The 26,634-nt window shown below is 39.6% G+C and overlaps 2 protein-coding genes across 2 annotated transcripts; both read left to right on the top strand.

The window, feature by feature from the left end:
- The first annotated feature begins 2,795 nt into the window (after positions 1-2,795).
- Positions 2,796-3,788, top strand: LOC113700897 (uncharacterized). The gene has a single exon (XM_072060191.1). It carries the CDS (start codon positions 2,796-2,798, stop codon positions 3,786-3,788), a length of 993 nt encoding a protein of 330 aa, XP_071916292.1.
- Positions 3,789-14,196: 10,408 nt separating this feature from the next.
- On the top strand, positions 14,197-19,498 carry LOC140011396 (uncharacterized). The gene is made up of 3 exons (XM_072060189.1): positions 14,197-14,830; positions 19,331-19,371; positions 19,481-19,498. Exons 1-3 carry the CDS (start codon positions 14,197-14,199, stop codon positions 19,496-19,498), a joined length of 693 nt encoding a protein of 230 aa, XP_071916290.1.
- Positions 19,499-26,634: the final 7,136 nt, after the last annotated feature.

The raw sequence follows: 26,634 nt of genomic DNA, 5'->3' as shown, positions 1-26,634 counted from the left end.
TCGATTCTTAATGAACGGGACGTTTAAGTTTCGAATCCTACTCGTGTTTTAAAGTTCTTAAACTGAATTTTTATTGCAGATCTGGACTCCAAGCCTGGAGTATAATTGAACGTGAATACTTGAAGCACTATATTTTGGTGAGTGCTTCCAAATATCCGATTGTACTTGATACATGTGTTCCTTACTTGATTTGTATGATTACATGAAAATGAATGATAGGGCGAGGGTGTACTTTACCGCACTTGCCCTAATATGACTTGTTCTTGCTAGTAATTATACTTGACTTGCTCTACATGTACTTGAGATATGTCTTGCCTGGAATTCCAGAAACCCTGTGGCTAGTTAATCGAGTCGAGCCGGCAAGGGCCTGGTCGATTAGATAACAAACCCTGGGTCACTAATAAGGTCGAGTGGAGTGTTATCTCCTCGGCAATCCGGTATCCTCAGTATTACCACCCGTGTTTCGTGTGGCGTGCGGGCCCGGAAAAGGGGGTTGATCGATGGACGGGGATTGGCGTGTAGTGGAGTTTTATTTTGGACTTGTTATTACTTGAAAGTTGACGGAGTGTCAACTACCCATTGATCAAGCTGGAATGGAGCCGAGATATGATTACCGTATCCTTATATATGACTGCAAACTTGATATTACTTGGCTAGTTGAAGTACTATTTCCCTGATACGACTTGTTTGCTCGCTATTTCACTATTACCATGTTATTCCTTGATTTGTTGGCAAATTTGATATTTGGAACTTCACTGAACTTTGATTCACCCTATTAGTTTTGTTTTCCTTACAGGGGTACGAGCGAAGCGTGAGAAGTGTAAAGGCTAGCGTAGTCTAGTTACTTTAGACTTTGTTTTGAATTTTGGTCTTGTACTCGCGCTATTCCTCGAATGGAACCTTTTGTACTTGGACTGTATACGTTTTGAACTAGTTTAAGCATATCGAGACTTTGTACCCTGATTTCCTATCCATGTATATTATAAGCTTGAATTGGGAATGTTATATATGGTTCATGGTTGTGTGCACGTGATTCGAGTGAGTGAGTCCTGGCGAGAGTTGGGCAGGCGGTCCGCCGAACCCTCTGGTACGCCTTAGGGGGAGGTGGGGTCGTCACAGGTGGTATCAAAGCCTAGGTTATGAATTGATCTAGGTAGATTGGGTACTTGATACGATTGGCTAGGATTTTATCCTTGAGCTTAGCCTTTAGCCTTGTTTTCAACGTGTTGCGTACTTATTTTTCAATGTTATTTGCAAACTTAGGTGATGGCAGACGCTGACGCTTCTGGGGGTGCGGGGCCGTCTCAGTCCGTACCTACTGATATACCTTCTGACGCTCCTGCTGGCGAGCCCTATCTGGAGGGGCCCGTCTCTCGCGTGATCACATACCAGGAGATTCCTGGTGGGCCGGTGCAGCGGTGGTCCCTAGCGCGCAAGATCCGACGCTGCGATTGCTGGAAGAGCTACTCCTATCCTGACCGAGTGGTTCTCGCAGTGGATGACGAGCGGAGACGATTGGGTAGCACCAATCGTAGGTGCTATACGGAGATAGAGCGTCTTCGAACTACACTCCGAGACCGGGGAGCCCTGATCCGAGAGTTGGAGGCCTCGGTTCTGGAGGAGCAGCAGCGGACCGATGCTTTCCGCGAGCAGGCTCAGGCGACGACTGGACGTCTGATGCGGGTAGTTGCGGCCATTAGAGACCGGACTGGCCATATTCTGACCGTGTGTGAGGCTTTAGTGGACGATGTGCTCCAGGACTTGGCCGATGAGGGCCAAGTGCCTGTAGCTCCTGGCGTTCCCAGTGCTCCTGAGGAGGATCCGGAGGAGGACCCGGAGGAGGAGCTGAGTGCATCCTCGGAGTCAGTTGGGTCGGCGTCTAGCCAGACCACTTGCTAGGATTGGGGTTTGAGGAGTTTTTGAGGGATAGTAGGAACATAGTGGGACGACACGTCTCCTTTTGTTTTGATTTAGACGTGTCTTGGTGGATGTAAATATCTTTTGTTCTATGTTCCTTGGCTGTGATAGCCTCTGACTATGTGACTTGTTGGCCTGTATATACGACTTGTTTGTTATGTAAATAAAGTGCTTGTTCCTTACGTGTTTATTTGCCTCTAGTTATCTTGTTGCAACGTGATATATGAGTCATACCTTACCTTGTTTATATGTTTCTAGTTGGTTAACTCTCAACATGGAAGATAATAGAAGTTGGACCAAGAAAGCTAACCGAGAACGCGGTTCTAGGCGAGGCCGTGAGGGTGAACAAGTACAGGAACCGGTGCCAGAACCGAGAGAGGAGAGGGAGGCAGCGGTTGAGCAGCAACCTGAACCCCAGACTGCCGGGGGAGATCAGGTGGCCACTGCCATCCAACAGATGACTAATATTTTAGCCCGGTTGGTGGAACAACAGGGTCAAGGCCCTGTAAATCAACCTAGGGACCCTGATTTGGGGCAGGATAGAGCCTTGGAGAGATTCCAGAAGTTCTCTCCACCCAAATTCTTAGGAGGACCAGACCCGGATGGGGCTGAGAAATGGCTGGAGGCCATGATAAATATTTTTGCTGCCCTGAACTATACAGAGGAGAGGCAGGTTCAATTTGCTGTATTCCAGTTTGAGGGGCCAGCTAGGACCTGGTGGAACGTAGTGAGGGCCAAGTGGGAGAGAGAGGGAACTGCATGGACTTGGCTAAACTTTGTACGAGATTTTAACGAGAAATATCTTCCTCCTATCGTCCAAGAGAAGCGAGAGGACGATTTCATTAAACTTCGCCAAGGAATGATGAGTGTAACTGAGTATGGACCCAGTTTACGAAACTGAGGATGAATGTTGGAGAAAGGCTCAGAAGTACCTAAGGTGTGGAAGTACGGAGCACCAGATAGTCAACTGCCTGTTGATTAGTGATACCCAGTCGACTGCCAGGTCAAACCCAAAACCGACCAATGCTGGAGGGGCTAGATCGAGGGTTCCGGCCAGAGTATATTCACTGGACCAACAATCCGTGCCTGAACCAACGGAGGTGGTAGAATGTACGATCCCTGTTTTTCACCGGTTAGCCAAAATTTTGATAGACCCCGGTGCTACTCACTCTTTTGTTAATCCTGCATTTATTCTTGGAATTAATTTGAAAGTTGAAAAGTTACCTTATAACTTAGAGGTAAGAACACCTACGGGTAATCAAATCTTGCTGGCGAATGAGGTGTATAGGAATTGTGATATATGGGTTGGTGAACGGAAATTGGTAGTGGACCTGATTGGTCTAGCCATTAAGGGGTACGATGTTATCCTATGTATGGATTGGCTAGCTCATTATCATGCTCGGGTAGATTGTAGGATGAAAATGGTCGAATTTTGTATACCGGGGGAGGCAACTCTAAAGCTTGATGTGAGGGGTATGATAGTCTCTTCTGCACTTATTTCGGGTATAAGGGCTAGGAAATTGCTTAGTCGTGGGGCTCGTGGTTACCTAGCTTTTCTAATTAACACTCCGGGAGAGAAGACTAAGTTGGAAGACATTCCAGTAATCAGTGAATTCCCGGACGTATTTTCGGAGGAGTTGGAGTCTCTGCCGCCCGAAAGGGAGATTGAATTTAAGATTGACTTAGTACCCGGAACCACTCCTATTTCGAAAACTCCTTATCGTATGGCACCTGCTGAGCTTAAGGAGTTGAAGGTGCAATTGCAGGATTTGCTAGAACGAGGGTTTATTCATGAGAGCGAGTCTCCGTGGGAAGCTTCAGTGCTATTTGTTAAGAAGAAGGACGGGAGTTTAAGGTTGTGCATTGACTAGCGAGGATTGAATACAGTAACCATTAAGAATAAATATCCTTTGCCCCACATCGATGAATTGTTTGATCAGTTACAAGGGGCTGTTGTGTTTTCTAAGTTGGATCTGTGACAAGGGTACTATCAGTTGAGAATTAGAAAGGAGGATGTGCCAAAAACGGCATTCAACACTCGATGTGGGTATTTTGAGTTCGCAGTGATGCCTTTTGATTTAACCAATGCCCCAGCGGCATTCATGGATCTGATGCATCGAGTGTTCAAACCTTACATGTATAGGTTTGTAGTGGTGTTCATTGATGATATCTTAGTGTATTCGAGATCAAGGGAGGAGCATGAACAACATTTGCGGATAGTACTACAAACCCTAAGAGAGCACCAACTGTTCGCTAAGTTCGGTAAGTGTGAATTTTGGTTGGAAAGTGTGGCGTTCATAGGTCACATAATTTCAAAAGATGGCCTTGCGGTAGACCCGGTGAAAGTGGAAGTTGTGGCTAAACGGAAACGGCCAGAAAATCCTACAGAGGTGCGAAGTTTTCTAGGCTTAGCAGGGTACTACTGCAGATTTATAAAGAATTTCTCGAGAATTGCAGGACCCTTGACTAACTTGACTAAGAAACAAGGAAAGTATATTTGGGATGTTAAGTGTGAAAGTAGTTTCCAAGAGCTTAAGAAACAATTAACTATGGCTCCGGTTTTAGCTTTGCCCAGTGGAAGTGAAAGTTATACGGTTTATACCGATGCTTCGAAAGAAGGGCTAGGGTGTGTGTTGATGCAGAATAGGAATGTGATTACCTATTCATCTCAAAAATTAAAACCTCATGAGCAGAATTATCCGACCCATGATTTGGAGCTTGCAGCTGTAGTATTCGCTTTGAAGAAATGGCGGCATTATCTTTATGATGTAACTTTTGAGGTTTATACGGATCATAAGAGCCTTAAGTATCTGTTTTCTCAGAAGGAGTTAAATCTAAGAAAACGTCGGTGGGTAGAGTTCTTAGAGGATTATGACTGTACAATTAACTACCATCCTGGAAAGGCCAATGTTGTAGCAGATGCTTTAAGCCGGAAAACTCAACTAGCAAGTTCCTTAGTGAGAGAGTGGAGCCTGTTGGAGGATGTCTGTGAGTGGAAACCTCGTTTGGAACCGAAGCGGGTGATTTTTGGAAATATTGAGGTGAAGTCGGCACTGATGGAGCGAATCAAAGAGGGCCAAGTAAAGGACCCAATAGTACAAAAGTGGGTAGAAAAGGTGGAAAAAGGGGAGTTACCTAATTTCAATCTAAGTCCTGATGGAATCCTGAAGTTTCGAAATCGTGTCGTGGTACCTAGGGATGAGGAATTGAAAAGGGAGATTTTGGAGGAATCACATTGCTCTAGGTATACGGTGCACCCAGGGAATAATAAGATGTACCGAGATTTTAGAAGTCTGTATTGGTGGGAAAATATGAAGGCGGAGATTGCCCAGTTTGTGCAAAAATGTCTTACGTGCCAACAGGTATAAGCTGAGCATCAAAAGCCATCAGGTTTGTTACAGCCTTTAGAGATTCCTGAATGGAAATGGGAGTACATAACGATGGATTTTGTGTCAGGATTGCCACGAACACAAAAGGGGTATGATGCAATTTGGGTAATAGTGGACAGATTAACTAAGACTGCACATTTTCTGCCAGTAAACATGAAATATCCTTTGGAGAAACTTGCTAAACTTTATATGGATGAGGTAGTAAGACTACATGGGGTACCAGTGAGTATTGTATCGGATAGGGACCCCAGGTTTGTATCCCGATTTTGGCAGAAATTGCAAGAGGCTCTAGGGACTAAGTTGAGCTATAGTACAGCGTATCATCCGCAAACTGATGGACAATCTGAGAGAACCATCCAAACTCTTGAGGATATGTTGAGAGCCTGTATTGTGGATTTTAAAGGAAGTTGGAGCCAATATTTGACCTTGGTTGAGTTCGCGTATAACAATAGTTATCATTCCTCTATTCAAATGGCTTCATATGAAGCATTCTATGGACGAAGATGTCGATCTCCAATCCATTGGGAGGAAGTAGGAGAGAGAAAAATTATAGATCCGACCACAATACCATGGGTTGAGGAAGCGTATGAGAAAGTAAAAGTGATCCGCCAGCGGCTTCAAACAGCCCAAAGCCGTCAGAAAAGCTATGCCGATCATAGGAGGAAAGACTTGGAGTTTGAAATAGGGGATAAGGTTTTTTTTCGGATTACACCATTAAAAGGAAAGTCAGAACAGTAAAAGAGAAAAAGTTGCAACCACGATATATAGGACCTTTCAATGTACTTCAGCGAATAGGAAAGGTGGCTTATCGACTTGAGCTACTAGCTAGTTTGTCTAGGATCCATGACGTTTTCTATGTTTCTTTGCTTAAGAAATACCATTCGGATCCAATTCACATTTTGCCACCTGAAAATGTTGAACTTGACTAGTCCTTAACTTATGAAGAACGACCTATTTAAATACTGGATCGAAAGGTGAAGGACCTGAGAACCAAGCAGATTCCTTTAGTAAAGGTTCTATGGAAGCATCATGAAGTGGAAGAAGCAACTTGGGAGCTAGAAAAGGACATGCAAGAGAAATATCCTGACCTGTTCACGACAAAAGGTATGAATTTCGAAGTCGAAATTCTTTTAAGGGGGAGAGAGTGTGAGGACTCGCAAATTTCTTATATTTTTTTTCAAAAATACCTTTTTATTTGGAAATTATTATTTATTAAAGCCCTACCACCCAATCTTTCCACAATAAGTGCAAATAAACCTAGAAAGTAGGGTTTTACTTTTGGTTTCAAGATCGGAGCAAAATTAGGGTTTTCGCGATTTTTCGCCGGATGAATTTTCGGTACAGAGTAAAGATTAAATTTGGAGATTAAAAGTGACTTTTAAGTGAGAAATAATATGTGACTAGTAGTAATGATATAAGGTTAGTGAATGGGAAGTAAAAACCCTAGTACGTGAGTTTTTAAGAAAAACGGCGCGAACCGGCGGGTCCCTCGAACTACCGATTGAACGCACCACTTGACCACCATTTTTCTTACCATACTAACTTATTGATATTTGAGCAAAATATCTTCTTAATTCTCAGCAAGGTTGACCGAATTCTAAGGCTAGAAATGCAAGAAAGAAAGAGGAAAAAATGAAAGGAGGTGGTGGCGACAAGTGTCGCCACCTAAAGGCTTCTTGACCAAGACAAGGACTTTCTATTTAACTCCAAAATTCAGCACTTTCCTCTTCATTTTCTGCACCCTTTGGCCGAGAGGAAGAAGAGAAAAACATAAAGGGAAGATCTCTTCATTTCTTCTTGAATCAAACCACTAGTGAGAAAACCAAAGAAATAAACCGATTAAACTTACCTTTGAGTGATTAGTTAGTGATTGTTGGTGAGATTTTGGAAAGGGAAAGCTAGGGATACACTTGGTGAACTCTAATCAAGGTAAGAAAGATGATCTCTCTAATTTTTACTTTCAATCTTGTTTAAATTAAGCTTAGTAACTTAATTTTGTGGTGAATCAATGATGTTATCATGTTTTGGAGGTTTTTTCCTTTTTCATATGATGAACTAGGGTTTGAGAACTTGCTGCCAATTTTATGTATGATGCATATATGTTATAATTAAGGTTGTATAAGGGGTTTTGGTAGTGATTGAAGTAAGAAATTGAGGAAGGTTGCATTAAAAACTGAAAATTCCAGATTTCGGGAAAATTTGTCTTCCTTTCTGTCCGATTTTGTAGCAGCATGTTAGAGGCCGAATTGGACTTAGGTCAAAGCATGAAAGTTGTAGAGAATGATATTTTATAGGTGCCTACAAAATTTCAGCTCAATCGGAGTAACTTAGGGCATGAAAAGTCTAAAATACCCTTACTGTTATAAGTTTTTCCCCAGCAGTCCGTTTGGTCCGTTTATCCAGTTTATCACTTTTTTTTCACTAGGATTCGTACTGATTTAGCTTTTTTCTAAAACATTAAAGTATTAGTATTCTGACTTAGCTTTCAAATGCCTCTAAGAACACCTGAATCGGACTTTTGTAACCTGAGATATGACTATTACAGTACAATGCGGTTAAACAGCCGACTAGTTAGATTTTAGTTCTGTAAATTGAGGATTTGACTAGGTTGTATTGGAAACTGGACTAAGTGACCTTCATGAACACTTGTTATTATTGTGATTCTTATTCTTATGATATGATTACCTTCATGGAACGGCTTTTGACTTGAATTACGATATGTGTAACTTTGGGTTGTGGCTGAGGAAAAATAATGAAGCCTAAATGGCTGAAAAATTAGGTAAACACAAAGGGCATGCTACCCAAATTTACGCTCGAGGACTAGAAAATTATATTTGCAACTTGAGTAAAGGTTAAGTGATTATCACTTGAACTAGAGAGAACCTTTGCTACTATGTTTATCGAGGGTTATACGTTAGGATGTGGCCGAACTTGTACCCTTGAGGAAAAGACATAATGGCCAATGTAAACTTGTATTTCCTTGTACTTTCAACTCAAGTGTTATTTCCAAATATCTATGCTACAAAACCTTACGATTTGAAAAGCGGGCAAGTGTTTCACGAGTGTCTTTCAAATGAATTTCAATTGGTCGATTCTTAATGAACGGGAAGTTTAAGTTTCGAATCCTACTCGTGTTTTAAAGTTCTTAAACTGAATTTTTATCGCAGATCTGGACTCCAAACCTGGAGTATAATTGAACGTGAATACTTGAAGCACTATATTTTGGTGAGTGCTTCCAAATATCCGATTGTACTTGATACATGTGTTCCTTACTTGACTTGTATGATTACATGAAAATGAATGATAGGGTGAGGGTGTACTTTACCGCACTTGCCCTAATATGACTTGTTCTTGCTAGTAATTATACTTGACTTGCTCTACATGTACTTGAGATATGTCTTGCCTGGAATTCCAGAAACCCTGTGGCTAGTTAATCGAGTCGAGCCGGCAAGGGCCTGATCGATTAGATAACAAACCCTGGGTCACTAGTAAGGTCGAGTGGAGTGTTATCTCCTCGGCAATCCGGTATACTCGAGTATTACCACCCGTGTTTCGTGTGACGTGCGGGCCCGGAAAAAGGGGTTGATCGGTGGACGGGGATTGGCGTGTAGTGGAGTTTTATTTTGGACTTGTTATTATTTGAAAGTTGACGGAGTGTCAACTACCCATTGATCAAGTTGGAATGGAGCCGAGATATGATTACCGTATCCTTATATATGACTGCAAACTTGATATTACTTGGTTAGTTGAAGTACTATTTCCCTGATACGACTTGTTTGCTCGCTATTTCACTATTACCATGTTATTCCTTGATTTGTTGGCAAATTTGATATTTGAAACTTCACTGAGGTTTGATTCACCCTATTAGTTTTGTTTTCCTTACAGGGGTACGAACGAAGCGTGAGAAGTGTAAAGGCTAGCGTAGTCTAGTTACTTTAGACTTTGTTTTGAATTTTGGTCTTGTACTCGCGCTATTCCTCGAATGGAACCTTTTGTACTTGGACTGTATACGTTTTGAACTAGTTTAAGTATATCGAGACTTTGTACCCTGATTTCCTATCCATGTATATTATAAGCTTGAATTGGGAATGTTATATATGGTTCATGGTTGTGTGCACGTGATTCGAGTGAGTGAGTCCTGGCGAGTGTTGGGCAGGCGGTCCGCCGAACCCTCTGGTACGCCTTAGGGGGAGGTGGGGTCGTCACAGGTGGTATCAGAGCCTAGGTTATGAATTGATCTAGGTAGATTGGGTACTTGATACGATTGGCTAGGATTTTATCCTTGAGCTTAGCCTTTAGCCTTGTTTTCTACGTGTTGCGTACTTACTTTTGCAATGTTATTTGCAAACTTAGGTGATGGCAGACGCTGACGCTTCTGGGGGTGCGGGGCCGTCTCAGTCCGTACCTATTGATATACCTTCTGACGCTCCTGCTGGCGAGCCCTATCTGGAGGGGCCCGTCTCTCGCGTGATCACATACCAGGAGATTCCTGGTGGGCCGGTGCAGCGGTGGTCCCTAGCGCGCAAGATCCGACGCTGCGATTGCTGGAAGAGCTACTCCTATCCTGACCGAGTGGTTCTCGCAGTGGATGACGAGCGGAGACGATTGGGTAGCACCAATCGTAGGTGCTATACGGAGATAGAGCGTCTTCGAACTACACTCCGAGACCAGGGAGTCCTGATCCGAGAGTTGGAGGCCTCGGTTCTGGAGGAGCAGCAGCGGACCGATGCTTTCCGCGAGCAGGCTCAGGCGACGACTGGACGTCTGATGCGAGTAGTTGCGGCCATTAGAGACCGGACTGGCCATATTCTGACCGTGTGTGAGGCTTTAGTGGACGATGTGCTCCAGGACTTGGCCGATGAGGGCCAAGTGCCTGTAGCTCCTGGCGTTCCCAGTGCTCCTGAGGAGGATCCGGAGGAGGACCCGGAGGAGGACCCGGAGGAGGAGCTGAGTGCATCCTCGGAGTCAGTTGGGTCGGCGTCTAGCCAGACCTAGACGCCGACCACTTGCTAGGATTGGGGTTTGAGGAGTTTTTGAGGGATAGTAGGAACATAGTGGGAGGACACGTCTCCTTTTGTTTTGATTTAGACGTGTCTTGGTGGATGTAAATATCTTTTGTTCTATGTTCCTTGGCTGTGATAGCCTCTGACTATGTGACTTGTTGGCCTGTATATACGACTTGTTTGTTATGTAAATAAAGTGCTTGTTCCTTACGTGTTTATTTGCCTCTAGTTATCTTGTTGCAACGCGATATATGAGTCATACCTTACCTTGTTTATATGTTTCTAGTTGGTTAACTCTCAACATGGAAGATAATAGAAGTCGGACCAAGAAAGCTAACCGAGAACGCGGTTCTAGGCGAGGCCGTGAGGGTGAACAAGTACAGAAACCGGTGCCAGAACCGAGTGAGGAGAGGGAGGCAGCGGTTGAGCAGCAACCTGAACCCCAGACTGCCGGGGGAGATCAGGTGGCCACTGCCATCCAACAGATGACTAATATTTTAGTCCGGTTGGTGGAACAACAGGGTCAAGGACCTGTAAATCAACCTAGGGACCCCGATTTGGGGCAGGATAGAGCCTTGGAGAGATTCCAGAAGTTCTCTCCACCCAAATTCTTAGGAGTACCAGACCCGGATGGGGCTGAGAAATGGCTGGAGGCCATGATAAATATTTTTGCTGCCCTGAACTATACAGAGGAGAGGCAGGTTCAATTTGCTGTATTCCAGTTTGAGGGGCCAGCTAGGACCTGGTGGAACGTAGTGAGGGCCAAGTGGGAGAGAGAGGGAACTGCATGGACTTGGCTAAACTTTGTACGAGATTTTAACGAGAAATATCTTCCTCCTATCGTCCAAGAGAAGCGAGAGGACGATTTCATTAAACTTCGCCAAGGAATGATAAGTGTAACTGAGTATGGACCCAGTTTACGAAACTGAGGATGAATGTTGGAGAAAGGCTCAGAAGTACCTAAGGTGTGGAAGTACGGAGCACCAGATAGTCAACTGCCTGTTGATTAGTGATACCCAGTCGACTGCCAGGTCAAACCCAAAACCGACCAATGCTGGAGGGCTAGATCGAGGGTTCCGGCCAGAGTATATTCACTGGACCAACAATCCGTGCCTGAACCAACGGAGGTGGTAGAAGGTACGATCCCTGTTTTTCACCGGTTAGCCAAAATTTTGATAGACCCCGGTGCTACTCACTCTTTTGTTAATCCTGCATTTATGCTTGGAATTAATTTGAAAGTTGAAAAGTTACCTTATAACTTAGAGGTAAGAACACCTACGGGTAATCAAATCTTGCTGGCGAATGAGGTGTATAGGAATTGTGATATATGGGTTGGTGAACGGAAATTGGTAGTGGACCTGATTGGTCTAGCCATTAAGGGGTACGATGTTATCCTATGTATGGATTGGCTAGCTCATTATCATGCTCGGGTAGATTGTAGGATGAAAGTGGTCGAATTTTGTATACCGGGGGAGGCAACTCTAAAGCTTGATGTGAGGGGTATGATAGTCTCTTCTGCACTTATTTCGGGTATAAGGGCTAGGAAATTGCTTAGTCGTGGGGCTCGTGGTTACCTAGCTTTTCTAATTAACACTCCGGGAGAGAAGATTAAGTTGGAAGACATTCCAGTAATCAGTGAATTCCCGGACGTATTTTCGGAGGAGTTGGAGTCTCTGCCGCCCGAAAGGGAGATTGAATTTAAGATTGACTTAGTACCCGGAACCACTCCTATTTCGAAAACTCCTTATCGTATGGCACCTGCTGAGCTTAAGGAGTTGAAGGTGCAATTGCAGGATTTGCTAGAACGAGGGTTTATTCATGAGAGCGAGTCTCCGTGGGGAGCTCCAGTGCTATTTGTTAAGAAGAAGGACGGGAGTTTAAAGTTGTGCATTGACTAGCGAGGATTGAATACAGTAACCATTAAGAATAAATATCGTTTGCCCCACATCGATGAATTGTTTGATCAGTTACAAGGGGCTGTTGTGTTTTCTAAGTTGGATCTGCGACAAGGGTACTATCAGTTGAGAATTAGAAAGGAGGATGTGCCAAAAATGGCATTCAACACTCGATATGGGTATTTTGAGTTCGCGGTGATGCCTTTTGATTTAACCAATGCCCCAGCGGCATTCATGGATCTGATGCATCGAGTGTTCAAACCTTACATGGATAGGTTTGTAGTGGTGTTCATTGATGATATCTTAGTGTATTCGAAATCAAGGGAGGAGTATGAACAACATTTGCGGATAGTACTACAAACCCAAAGAGAGCACCAACTGTTCGCTAAGTTCGGTAAGTGTGAATTTTGGTTGGAAAGTGTGGCGTTCCTAGGTCACATAATTTCAAAAGATGGCCTTGCTGTAGACCCGGCGAAAGTGGAAGTTGTGGCTAAACGGAAACGGCCAGAAAATCCTACAGAGGTGCGAAGTTTTCTAGGCTTAGCACGGTACTACCGCAGATTTATAAAAAATTTCTCGAGAATTGCAGGACCCTTGACTAACTTGACTAAGAAACAAGGAAAGTATATTTGGGATGTTAAGTGTGAAAGTAGTTTCCAAGAGCTTAAGAAACAATTAACTATGGCTCCGGTTTTAGCTTTGCCCAGTGGAAGTGAAAGTTATACGGTTTATACCGATGCTTCGAAAGAAGGGCTAGGGTGTGTGTTGATGCAGAATAGGAATGTGATTGCCTATGTATCTCGAAAATTAAAACCTCATAAGCAGAATTATCCGACCCATGATTTGGAGCTTGCAACTGTAGTATTCGCTTTGAAGAAATGGCGGCATTATCTTTATGGTGTAACTTTTGAGGTTTATACGGATCATAAGAGCCTTAAGTATCTGTTTTCTCAGAAGGAGTTAAATCTAAGAAAACGTCGGTGGGTAGAGTTCTTAGAGGATTAGGACTGTACAATTAACTACCATCCTGGAAAGGCCAACGTTGTAGCAGATGCTTTAAGCCGGAAAACTCAACTAGCAAGTTCCTTAGTGAGAGAGTGGAGCCTGTTGGAGGATGTCTGTGAGTGGAAACCTCGTTTGGAACCGAAGCGGGTGATTTTTGAAAATATTGAGGTGAAGTCGGCACTGATGGAGCGAATCAAAGAGGGCCAAGTAAAGGACCCAATAGTACAAAAATGGGTAGAAAAGGTGGAAAAAGGGGAGTTACCTAATTTCAATCTAAGTCCTGATGAAATTCTGAAATTTTGAAATCGTGTCGTGGTACCTAGGGATGAGGAATTGAAAAGGGAGATTTTGGAGGAATCACATTACTCAAGGTATACGGTGCACCCAGGGAATAATAAGATGTACCGAGATCTTAGAAGTCTGTATTGGTGGGAAAATATGAAGGCGGAGATTGCCCAATTTGTGCAAAAATGTCTTACGTGCCAACAGGTAAAAGCTGAGCATCAAAAGCCATCAGGTTTGTTACAGCCTTTAGAGATTCCTGAATGGAAATGGGAGTACATAACGATGAATTTTGTGTCAGGATTGCCACGAACACAAAAGGGGCATGATGCAATTTGGGTAATAGTGGACAGATTAACTAAGACTGCACATTTTCTTCCAGTAAACATGAAATATCCTTTGGAGAAACTTGCTAAACTTTATATGGATGAGGTAGTAAGACTACATGGGGTACCAGTGAGTATTGTATCGGATAGGGACCCCAGGTTTGTATCCCGATTTTGGCAGAAATTGCAAGAGGCTCTAGGGACTAAGTTGAGCTATAGTACAGCGTATCATCCGCAAACTGATGGACAATCTGAGAGAACCATCCAAACTCTTGAGGATATGTTGAGAGCCTGTATTGTGGATTTTAAAGGAAGTTGGAGCCAATATTTGACCTTGGTTGAGTTCGCGTATAACAATAGTTATCATTCCTCTATTCAAATGGCTCCATATGAAGCATTCTATGGACGAAGATGTCGATCTCCAATCCATTGGAAGGAAGTAGGAGAGAGAAAAATTATAAATCCGACCACAATACCATGGGTTGAGGAAGCGTATGAGAAAGTAAAAGTGATCCGCCAGAGGTTTCAAACAGCCCAAAGCCGTCAGAAAAGCTATGCCGATCATAGGAGGAAAGACTTGGAGTTTGAAATAGGGGATAAGGTGTTTTTTCGGATTACACCATTAAAAGGAAAGATCAGAACAGGAAAAGGGAAAAAGTTGCAACCACGATATATAGGATCTTTCAATGTACTTCAGCGAATAGGAAATGTGGCTTATCGACTTGAGCTACCAGCTAGTTTGTCTAGGATCCATGACGTTTTTCATGTTTCTTTGCTTAAGAAATACCATCCGGATCCAATTCACATTTTGCCACCTGAAAATGTTGAACTTGACGAGTCCTTAACTTATGAAGAACGACCTATTCAAATACTGGATCGAAAGGTGAAGGATCTGAGAACTAAGCAGATTCCTTTAGTAAAGGTTCTATGGAAGCATCATGAAGTGGAAGAAGCAACTTGGGAGCTAGAAAAGGACATGCAAGAGAAATATCCTGACCTGTTCACGACAAAAGGTATGAATTTCGAGGTCGAAATTCTTTTAAGAGGGAGAGAGTGTGAGGACTTGCAAATTTCTTATATTTTTTTTCAAAAATACATTTTTATTTGGAAATTATTATTTATTAAAGCCCTACCACCCAATCTTTCCACAATAAGTGCAAATAAACCTAGAAAGTAGGGTTTTACTTTTGGTTTCAAGATCGGAGCAAAATTAGGGTTTTCGTGATTTTTCGCAGGATGAATTTTCGGTACAGAGTAAGGATTAAATTTGGAGATTAAAAGTGATTTTTAAGTGAGAAATAATATGTGACTAGTAGTAATGATATAAGGTTAGTGAATGGGAAGTAAAAACCATAGTACGTGAGTTTTTAAGAAAAACGGCGCGAACCGGCGGGTCCCTCGAACTACCGATTGAACGCACCACTTGACCACCATTTTTCTTACCATACTAACTTATTGATATTTGAGCAAAATATCTTCTTAATTCTCAGCAAGGTTGACCGAATTCTAAGGCTAGAAATGCAAGAAAGAAAGAGGAAAAAATGAAAGGAGGTGGTGGCGACAAGTGTCGCCATCTAAAGGCTTCTTGACCAAGACAAGAACTTTCTATTTAACTCCAAAATTCAGCACTTTCCTCTTCATTTTCTGCACCCTTTGGCCGAGAGGAAGAAGAGAAAAACATCAAGGGAAGATCTCTCCATTTCTTCTTGAATCAAACCACTAAGTGAGAAAACAAAAGAAATAAACCGATTAAACTTACCTTTGAGTGATTAGTTAGTGATTGTTGGTGAGATTTTGGAAAGAGAAAGCTAGGGATACACTTGGTGAACTCTAATCAAGGTAAGGAAGATGATCTCTCTAATTTTTACTTTCAATCTTGTTTAAATTAAGCTTAGTAACTTAATTTTGTGGTGAATCATGGATGTTATCATGTTTTGGAGGTTTTTCCCTTTTTGATATGATGAACTAGGGTTTGAGGACTTGCTGCCAATTTGATGTATGATGCATATATGTTGTAATTAAGGTTGTATAAGGGTTTTGGTAGTGATTGAAGTAAGAAATTGAGGAAGGTTGCATTAAAAACTGAAAATTCCAGATTTCTGGAAAATTTGTCTTCCTTTCTGTCCGGTTTTGTAGCTGCATGTTAGAGGCCGAATTGGCCTCAGGTCAAAGCATCAAAGTTGTAGAGAATGGTATTTTATAGGTGCCTACAAAATTTCAGCTAAATCGGAGCAACATAGGTCATGAAAAGTCCAAAATACCCTTACTGTTTTAAGTTTTTCCCCAGCAGTCCGTTTGGTCCGTTTATCCAGTTTATCACGTTTTTTCACTAGGATCCGTACTGATTTAGCTTTTTTCCAAAACATGAAAGTTGTAGTATTCTGACTTAGCTTTCAAATACCTCTAAGGACACCTGAATCGGACTTTTGTAACCTGAGATATGACCATTACAGTACAATGCGGTTAAACAGCCAACTAGTTAGATTTTAGTTCTGTAAATTGAGGATTTGACTAGGTTGCATTGGAAACTGGACTAAGTGACCTTCATAAACATTGTTGCCCTGTGTCTTAGCTTCGAAACGGCATAACTTGCGCCTCAATCCGATAAGCGTAGCCTCGAATGTGTTATTTCCGTAACCACACGTCGAATCTGTCTTTTGCTAGATTGTATTTCAGCACTTGTTATTATTGTGATTCTTATTCTTATGATATGATGAGCCTATGGAACGGCTTTTGACTTGAATTATGATATGTGTGACTTTGGGTTGTGGCTGAGGAAAAATAATGAAGCCTAAATGGCTGGAAAATTAGGTAAACACAAAGGGCATGCTGCCCAAATTTACGCTCGAGGACTAGAAAATTATATTTACAACTTGAGTAAAGGTTAAGTGATTATCACTTGAACTAGCGAGAACCTTTGCTACTATGTTTATCGAGGGTTATATGTTAGGACTTGGCCGAACTTGTACGCTTGAGGAAAAGACATAATGGCCAATGTAAACTTGTATTTCCTTGTACTTTCAACTCAAGTGTTATTTCCAAGTATCTATGCTACAAAACCTTACGATTTGAAAAGCGAGCAAGTGTTTCACGAGTGTCTTTCAAATGAATATCAATTGGTCGATTCTTAATGAACGGGACGTTTAAGTTTCGAATCCTACTCGTGTTTTAAAGTTCTTAAACTGAATTTTTATCGCAGATCTGGACTCCAAGCCTGGAGTATAATTGAACGTGAATACTTGAAGCACTATATTTTGGTGAGTGCTTCCAAATATCCGATTGTACTTGATACATGTGTTCCTTGCTTGACTTGTATGATTACATGAAAATGAATGATAGGGCGAGGGTGTACTTTACCGCACTTGCCCTAATATGACTTGTTCTTGCTAGTAATTATACTTGACTTGCTCTACATGTACTTGAGATATGTCTTGCCTGGAATTTCAGAAACCCTGTGGTTAGTTAATCGAGTTGAGCCGGCAAGGGTCTGGTCGATTGGATAACAAACCCTGGGTCACTAGTAAGGTCGAGTGGAGTGTTATCTCCTCGGCAATCCGGTATACTTGAGTATTACCACCCATATTTTGTGTGGCGTGCGGGCCCGGAAAAGGGGGTTGATCGGTGGACGGGGATTGGCGTGTAGTGGAGTTTTATTTTGGACTTGTTATTACTTGAAAGTTGACCGAGTGTCAACTACCCATTGATCAAGCTGGAATGGAGCCGAGATATGATTACCGTATCCTTATATATGACTGCAAACTTGATATTACTTGACTAGTTGAAGTACTATTTCCCTGATACGACTTGTCTGCTCGCTATTTCACTATTACCATGTTATTCCTTGATTTGTTGGCAAATTTGATATTTGGAACTTCACTGAGCTTTGGCTCACCCTATTAGTTTTGTTTTCTTTACAGGGGTACGAGCGAAGCGTGAGAAGTGTAAAGGCTAGCGTAGTCTAGTTACTTTAGACTTTGTTTTGAATTTTGGTCTTGTACTCGCGCTATTCCTCGAATGGAACCTTTTGTACTTGGACTGTATACGTTTTGAACTAGTTTAAGTATATCGAGACTTTATACCCTGATTTCCTATCCATGTATATTATAAGCTTGAATTGGGAATGTTATATATGGTTCATGGTTGTGTGCACGTGATTCGAGTGAGTGAGTCCTGACGAGAGTTGGGCATGCGGTCCGCCGAACCCTCTGGTACACCTTAGGGGGAGGTGGGGTCGTCACAAAACGACTCTAAGTCTTTGAAAACAAGATAAAAGAATTCGGGAGTAACGGTTGAAGAAAGGGAAAGCAAAAATTTTGATCTAAGGTACCCTGTCAACCTAACCAAAAATAGTTGCAAGATTTAGTAAAAAAATTTTCTAATTTAACCTATAAAACCTATCACATTTGGATGCTTATATATGGATGCAAACCAAAACCTATGGGGTATCGAAAGGGACGATTGTCTCTTCGAAATTTAATTGGTGCAAGTCACATTAATTGTGAAGCCCAAAAATGATCCCTTGAAGAGGTCATGAATATATAAAAGATGAGATTCAAAAAAGAAAGTTAGAATATATAGATAAATATATATGATCACATTAGGGGAATGCAACATAACGAGTATGGAAAACTAAAATTTGTGTCTCAATTTTCTTTCTTATACAGGGGATAAGAACGTGCTAAGGTTAAAAAGTCATACTCGTTCATTTTCCATATTTGAAGGGTGATTCTTCTAACTTAGTCAAGCAAATAAACTAACTTACTTCTAATTTCCTAAAATGAGATGCAATTCTAAATGATATGGTGCAAACATATAGAGGGTAAGGGAATAATAGTAGGGAAAATGTCATGCAATTGAAAATAACCTAAAAATAGGAAAAAATGCATGAGATGCAATAAATGTCATACAAGGTATGAATCTAGCGCAAAAAGGGTCTAAAGGGGATAGCGTTGGACTAACCCATTTTTACAAGTCCTCACTAATGTTGGACTAGTGAGAAATCGGGGACAAATGCCACAACTAAAATTGGACTAATGTGGTGATATCATGCATTTACTGTAAATAAATAAATAAAACATATAAAGAATAACTAAAACAAATAAACACATAAAACATATAGAACGTATAGAGCACATACCATATATGCATGATAGCTAAATGTCAAATCTTAGAGAAAGCGAATAAATGCATAAGTACACAAGCACACACGCAAGCAAGCAAATAAAAACTAACTATTACATTAGAATCCCTCACTGCAATCTAGAAGGGGAATTTTGAAAATAATAAATCTATCTATTACATTTATCTAACTAATTACATATCTTGGAAGAAAATGATAAAAAACTATTTATTACATCACCTATCTAAATACATTTTTCCTGGGCAAAAAGGTAAAACCCTGCCGGGTGGACTCAAGGGGGGGTGCCATCTATACAAGTCGAAGTGCCTTCAACTGCAGCTAGTTTGCGGAGAGTTACGTTAGCTTGGGTTCCTTCCTTGGCTGCTTTTCACAGGTCTCTTGAGAAAAGGAACATATAGGTACAGAGCCGTTTCGGTAAGGGGTATGGGTCCGTCTCAGTGCAGTAGGTGCAAGCTTTGCGAACCAAGGGAGGAAAGGCCTATTCTTTTTTTTCTTATTGAATTTGATTGTTGTTTGTTTTTAGGCTGCGAGGTTGGAATGAAGACACGAGAGGGAGTTTCTGACTTTACCGGAAAATGCCATTGGGCTATTTTTATTTTATCTTTTGGGCCATAAACCGAATAATTTCTATGCCGGCCCACTTATTTACCAAATAAGGTTTGATAGAAATGTTGGGCATGAACCTCAAAGCCCAAACACAAACCCAATAGAAACTCAACACTAAAACAACTCTTGATTCAATTCTTTAGCCCAAAAATATGTTTCATTAATCATTTACAAATCAAATGGATCTAACATAACAAAACAAAACAAAAATAATTGGAGCAAAAATGAAAAAAAAATTCAAGAACTTTCCGGTTGGCCGACTCACCGAAAACTAAAAAAATTCCGGCCAAACTAGCCGGAACCTCACTGGAAGTCCTTTCTTCTAACTTTTGAGACCGGATCTCGACATAAAATGCTCGCTAAAACCTTGGGGATTTGTTTATACATCAAAAAAGTCCATTAAACATCACAAGTCAAGAGAAAAATGAAATCTAAAGACCAAAACTCATGGAAGTTCATGTCATGGTTTAAAACCTCATGCAACACATTAAATCAACTAAGAAAGGCATCTATCATTACCTAAAAATGATTGGTGGCTTGAATCAACGTGAGAAAAACTCCAAAAGGTCGCCCAAATTGCAGAAACAAAGCAAAGAAATATTTGTCGCAGATCTTCAAGTGCTAACGAACCCGCGACTTTGAGCTTGAATTTGAGGGGTTTAGAGGTGTTTTTTCGGAAAAGTTTCAAGACAAAAGTTTCTCTCCTACAACTAGAGATAGTGCAGAAAAAATAATCTCCGTAAAAGAAGGTAGGAATTGGTCGGAATCAAGTGACGAATAGGGTTGTTCAGTCAACTATGGCTCAGTTTTCTGCAGATTTTTTTAGGAGCGAAGTTTGGGTTGCGATTTGAGGATTTTCTGCTGGTTAGCAAAATTCTTCAACACCAATCTATAAAATGCAGAAAGAAAATGCAATCTATAAATTCCCCTCTGTCTCATGAAAATGCAGAAAGAAAAATCACCTAAAAAAAACCTATATCTGAAGAGAAAATTGCCTCTGAACCAATCGGGTTCATCAACCATTTTCAATTTTTTTTTTTTTTTTTTGCAGAAAACTCTCTCCGTTTCTCTCTTTTCTCTCTCTTTTGGTTGCTTTTTGCTGCTTTCCCCCCTCTCCCCTTCTAAAAGTCGCGTTCTTTTCTATTTAAATGAGTCCAAAAGACCCTAAAACCTAAGATGAAGGGTTGGGATCAAAAAAGAGAAAAAATGGGTTCATGTGGCATGCTTTGATCCATTTTGATGATTTTTTGATATCTGTCTCTTGCTTGATTTTTTATGATTAGATGTCTAACTATTTGCTAAACTTGGAGAGAAAGAAAACAAGAAGCCAAAATGAATTTTGGTTGCCAAAAATCCAACCCGCTTGTACTGCCTTCGTTGCTGATATTGCAGCAAAAATTTTTTTTTTTTAAAGAAGGGCTAATGGGCCTTTTCTTTCTTTTCCAGACTTTTGTTGGGGTTTTGCCTTGGGCTTTTGGGAGTTTTGGCTTAGGTTTTGTTTGGATTTTGGCTTCGATTTTTGTAAAGCTTCACCTTTGGTTTTTTTTTTTGGACCAAAAATAAGAATATTTTGAAATTCCATTTCTTCGTCCTTTTTCCTACAAAATAACAAAAATAAAATAAAATAAAAAATGATAAAGATACAATAAAAATTAACAAAATTTTTGAGATACAATAAAAATTAACAAAAAATTTTGAATTTTTGAGAAAAATTTGGTGTCTACAAGTACCGCGTCAGACAGAGGTCACTTGTGTGCATGTTATTCACCTTCAATAAATATGTTATGTAATATATGAAATGAGATGACTAATGTTTTTAATTGATGTATGTATGTGGTATGGTGTGATCGAATTTGTAAATGTATATAGTATGTATATAGCTATATGATCCAATAGTGGAGTAAGTACTAGCTGTTGGGCATACATCGCTCAACCCACATCTATTTATTTTTCTCGCAGATCAAGAAAGCTAGCTCATGTATGTTTAGAAGATAAGTAAGAGAAGTAAATAGGTAGATATTAAAATTTTAGGAAGTTGGAGTAAAGCATTTTGTAGATGCAATTTAATGAAATGTATGTATTTCATTGGTATTTGTAAGATTTAAATTTTAGTGAAATTTTATAAATTATGCTCATGATGTCTTGTATTTATGGGAGTAATATCTCATAGATACTGCGTGCCATATTGCAAATCTCATAGAGGACCGGATTTGGGGTGACAGTTTACTTCACGGCTGTTGAGAGTTTTACAAACTATTTCTGCTGATGTAAAATTTGAAACCTGGTTGTCACCAGTAACTGTGTGATATCAGTCTGAGCTAGAGTGGGCAATTGGTAATGGTCCACGCTGATGCAGGACCAGGGACAGGAACGATTTCACACGGCGTAATTTTGTTTGCACAACGTGTAGTTTTAGAACAAATTTTTGTGGATTCCACACACGTTGTTAAAAACGACGTATAAAAAGTGATTTGGACCATACAAATTTTTGGAGCCAAATCTTGGCCATGAACAGTTCAGAAACGGTCCACTTGATGACCGTCCCTGCCCCGTATCCGCTGATGCAAGGCAAGTAACATAAAAGCCCGCTGTCCAATCTCTGGGAATTTGTGGTGGGAAGGCAAAGGCACGCACAACGCGCTGGAATTTCCAGTAATCTGCGAAAGACGATATTTAAAAGCGGACACAAATGCGCGATTTAATAAAGAATTATTAAGTTGGTGAACAAAGGTATTAGAAGCAAATACGTAAAAATAGTGGAAGGGACCTATACATAAATAATCATACGGCTACTATTAAAATACTTTTGCCTTATCACCTTGATAGTACATTGGATTTTTCTATAATGAAGTTTCTAAAAGGTTATAGAGAATTGCAGCCCGATCTTAGATTCCATAAATGGTACTTGTAGTGATTTTTTTATTTTGCTTTTTGTAAAAAGACATGAATAAAAACAAAACTACAATACTTTCACAAAGAAAAGAATAAATATTATATAAACTGACAGTATATACACTATCATCATTACACTGTCCATGTAGGAAAGATTAATCCCAAATAAAATACCTTACTTTTACATAGTATTCATGATTTTGTTCTCGTAATACAAACTTATAGCCGTGGTTAGTTTTCTTTCTATTTACTCTATGCCTCTAATTTATTTGTTAAATTATAAATTTACACATTTGACAGGTTAGATGGGTCAAATAGGTCAATCCATGTTTGACATGATTTGAACTTGTTTGCTTGATAAGTTATTCGGGTCTGATTTGATTTTAATCCAAACTAGTGAAGAGTAAATCTATACTTACTAATTTTGTGTTAAGTTCAAGTCGTATTTTCTGGTCGTGTTGAGAATTACCAAATTTATAAATAATGTTTTACACAAACGAGTGTTGATGTACGTCACTTAAGCAAAAATTGAATTCAAAATTGAATTTATATTATGCGCTTTACTTCTACATCTACTCTTGTATATATTGTTAGTACATAGAAAGTTTACCTAAAACTAATATATTTCTTAATGTTACGAAAGATAATGAATATTCTTATTTAACAATATAGTAATTTTTACATAGATTTTTAGAACATCATCAAGAATAAACACAAAATAAATTGCTTTCTTAAAATTTGGCGATCATGATTATCAACTATATATAATACAAACTATAAAGCAAACAACAACAAAACCCAATTTATCAAATTTTCACATATTGGTATCACTTTTATTACACAAAAGAGAAATATCTCAACTTGATGCTCAAATCGTGATCTAAATTATCATAATTTTTTAATTGAAATATTTTCTTTACGCATTATTAGTTATCTCTATTCAATAATATGTCTTTCTTTCATTGATCATGAGTGTTCTAAAATTTGGTCATAGATTTCATTTTGGAAAATGAAAAAGTGCGTCAAAGCTTTTATTGTTATTGAAACAACTAATATTCTAATCACCATGATTTGCAAATCTCAAAGATAATACACAGTACCCTATATGAATACACTCATTTAACTCTTCACTTTCTTCTATCACAATTCCTAATTTTAAGTTCCATACATTCTGTTAGGTCTGGTCCCAGGAAATTGACGAACGAGAATAATAGAGTTCTTGGTAACTCAATAATAACAATAACAGAACAAATAAATCAAATAGAGAGACACGATATTTACGTGGTTCAGTCCAATTGACCTACGTCCACGGGCGAAGGGGTAGCAGATTTACTATAATAGAAAGAGAGTACAAAACCTTAGAAAATAATTCTCAGGTCCAAAAGGCACCTAAATTGAAAACACAAAAGAGGCTAAATGGCACTAAATGCTTAATGGCTCAAAGGCCCATGACTTGCTCTTTTGGTTTGATGCCAAGCCAAAACCTCTCTTAGACTGGGGCGTGGGCCCCCTAAAAACTCTCTTGTACTGGTGCATATGACACTTGGGCTGGTACCCTTAGCACATTTAAACTCACTTAAGTCCACTATATTTATAACTACCACAAGGAGAGATTTCTTTGTTAAACTCCCGATGTGGGATACAAAGACACACTCAACAAATCTCCACCTTGGCGTGTATCCAACATCGGCAAATAACAGACGAATAGCAAACAAGTTCCACCTTCTCCATAAAAGTCCCAATAGATTTCAATGAACCACAAAAGTCCCAACGAACCACAACGAGCCACCAACGAATCAGAATGCAAAAGGCTCAACAGGTCCCAACGGGCCAAATCTCACAAAAGGTTCAATAGATTCCAACGGGTTAAAAGTCACGAACATAGTAATCATGCTTCACCTTTTTCTCAAAACCCTTAACGAGTTCCAACGGGTCAAATAACTCTTCTTTAAAACCCAACTGAACTCCAACGAAATTTTCTTTTCTTTCACTCTCTGTAGCACCCAAAATCTGTTATTGTCATCAAGAACCCCAAATCTGACCACGACCCAAAACCTGAAGCTGAATCTGGAACCTGAAGCTCTGATACCAGTTTGTTAGGTCTGGCCCCAGGAAATTAACAAAAGGATTTGTAGCAACCCCAAAAGATAAATAACAAAGCAGAAATAAGTAAAACAGGAACACCAGAATTTACGTGGTTTGGTCAAATAGTAGATTAACTATAACAGAAAGAGAGTACAAAAGAGAGAGTACAAAACCTTAGAAAATAATTCTCAGGTCCAAAAGGCACCTAAATTGAAAACACAAAAGAGTCTAAATGGCACTAAATGCTTAATGGCCCAAAGGCCCATGACTTGCTCTTTTGGTTTGATGCCAAGCCAAAACCTCTCTTAGACTGGGGCGTGGGCCCCCTAAAAACTCTCTTGTACTGGTGCATATGGCACTTGGGCTGGTACCCTTAGCACATTTAAACTCACTTAAGTCCACTATATTTATAACTACCACAAGGAGAGATTTCTTTGTTAAACTCCCGATGTGGGATACAAAGACACACTCAACACATTCTCTTTTTTTGGTGTAAGCAGAAGAACTCGAACCCGAGATCTCTTGCTTACACTCCCTCCCCCCATACCACCCAACTCATCCCTCCCCCTTAGTTCCGTACATTCACATATATTTGTTATATATAAGAAAGAAATCTTCTACTTGACTTCTCGAGCAATGTTCCAATTCATTTAAAACCAGAACCAGTTTTGAACTGATTATGATATGTTTTCATTCAACAATACATCTTTTTCTAATTAAGTATTTCAAAATGAGAAATACTAAAAAAATTTTAAAAAAAAGTATTTTGAAAATGAGGTTGTAAAATGATCGGTTCATCCATCACATTTCACAAAAATATTCTTTTCGTCTCTCACTTTTAAAATGAAGCAATTTCGTCCTTGACATTTAAAAATCGAAATTATTACATCCCTGAACCCAAATTTCAATCTGAATCAAACCACCAATCAACCTGATTACAAATTTTGGGGGTGTAATTGGTAGATCACTTGGTTAACTCAAATTGATATTCATGTGAAATTTAATGAACCTAAAAAGAAAAAATAAAAAATTATAACATTAAAAAGAAAGATTAATCTTTTCTACATTATCATTGTATACACTGACGGTTTTATGTACCGCCATATCATTTTAAATTAAATTTAAACACCAAATTTTATATTTATGATACACATCTAGATTCGCAAGCGGATATACTAACGGTGCATGAAAAGATTTATCAAAAAAAAAAACTCTACTATTCTAAGACAAAGAATGGCCTTTTATGTTATAATTTTTATTTTTTTGGTTTAATAAATGTCATGTGAATATGATGAAGTTGATCGAATGATCTATCAATTCTATTTTCGAAATTTATTACTAGGTTATTGGATGGTTTGATTTAGATTGAAAATTAGATTCAGGGATGTAATAGCTTTAATTTTTAAATGTCAGGGACGAATTTGCTTCATTTTAAAAGTGAGGGACGAAAAGAATATTTTTGCGAAATGTAAGGGATGAAACAGGTCATTTTCCCTTTTCACAAAGGGAGAAGGAAAACTTATAAGTTCATCTAAATTCTTAATTTTTTCCCTAAACAACTAATATGCATCTCTCCTCACTTTTTCTATCATATTTCTTACTTCTAAACTTCACATTACCAAAACAGGAATTTTTGGTTCTGTGATTAATGTTTATACTTGTTGAATTAAGTTATGGAAATGAACTTATAAAAACTAATTAAATAAGGCACGAAGCATGCACAGATGAACATATTTGTTTAACTATTAAATTAAGTAGTCTTATAGGCGGGAAGGGAAGAGAAGGAGGTGGCATAGAAGACTTGGGGTGGCATAGAGGTAGGGGCAATATTAAAAGAAATTTTTAAAACTTTAAAAACACCATATCTACAGTATTTATAGATACAGATTTACAATAAAGCTTTCCTACATATCCAAAAATTGCTAGGTCTATTTGGAGTGAAGATTGTTTGGAAGATATTCTGAAAAAAGAATAGTGTAGTACTTTTGGACATGTGGTGCATGTGAGATGAAAATGAGGTTTATAAAAATATTTATGATGCCACCATTTTTTTTTTTTTTTGTAAAAAAAATTTCAATCGGAAGAGATTAATTC

Source organism: Coffea arabica, chromosome 7e, assembly GCF_036785885.1.
Source record: "Coffea arabica cultivar ET-39 chromosome 7e, Coffea Arabica ET-39 HiFi, whole genome shotgun sequence".
Taxonomy (NCBI): Eukaryota; Viridiplantae; Streptophyta; class Magnoliopsida; order Gentianales; family Rubiaceae; genus Coffea; species Coffea arabica.
Note: the sequence above shows the minus strand (reverse complement) of the source record. Positions and strands in the feature narration are given on the sequence as shown.

Coding starts and splice junctions, on each gene's coding strand:
- LOC113700897 (XM_072060191.1), top strand. CDS start 2,796: ATGGACCCAGTTTACGAAACTGAGGATGAATGTTGGAGAAAGGCTCAG.
- LOC140011396 (XM_072060189.1), top strand. CDS start 14,197: ATGGCTCCATATGAAGCATTCTATGGACGAAGATGTCGATCTCCAATC. Junction 14,831..19,330: donor TGACCTGTTCACGACAAAAG/GTATGAATTTCG, acceptor TGCTTTTCACAG/GTCTCTTGAGAAAAGGAACA.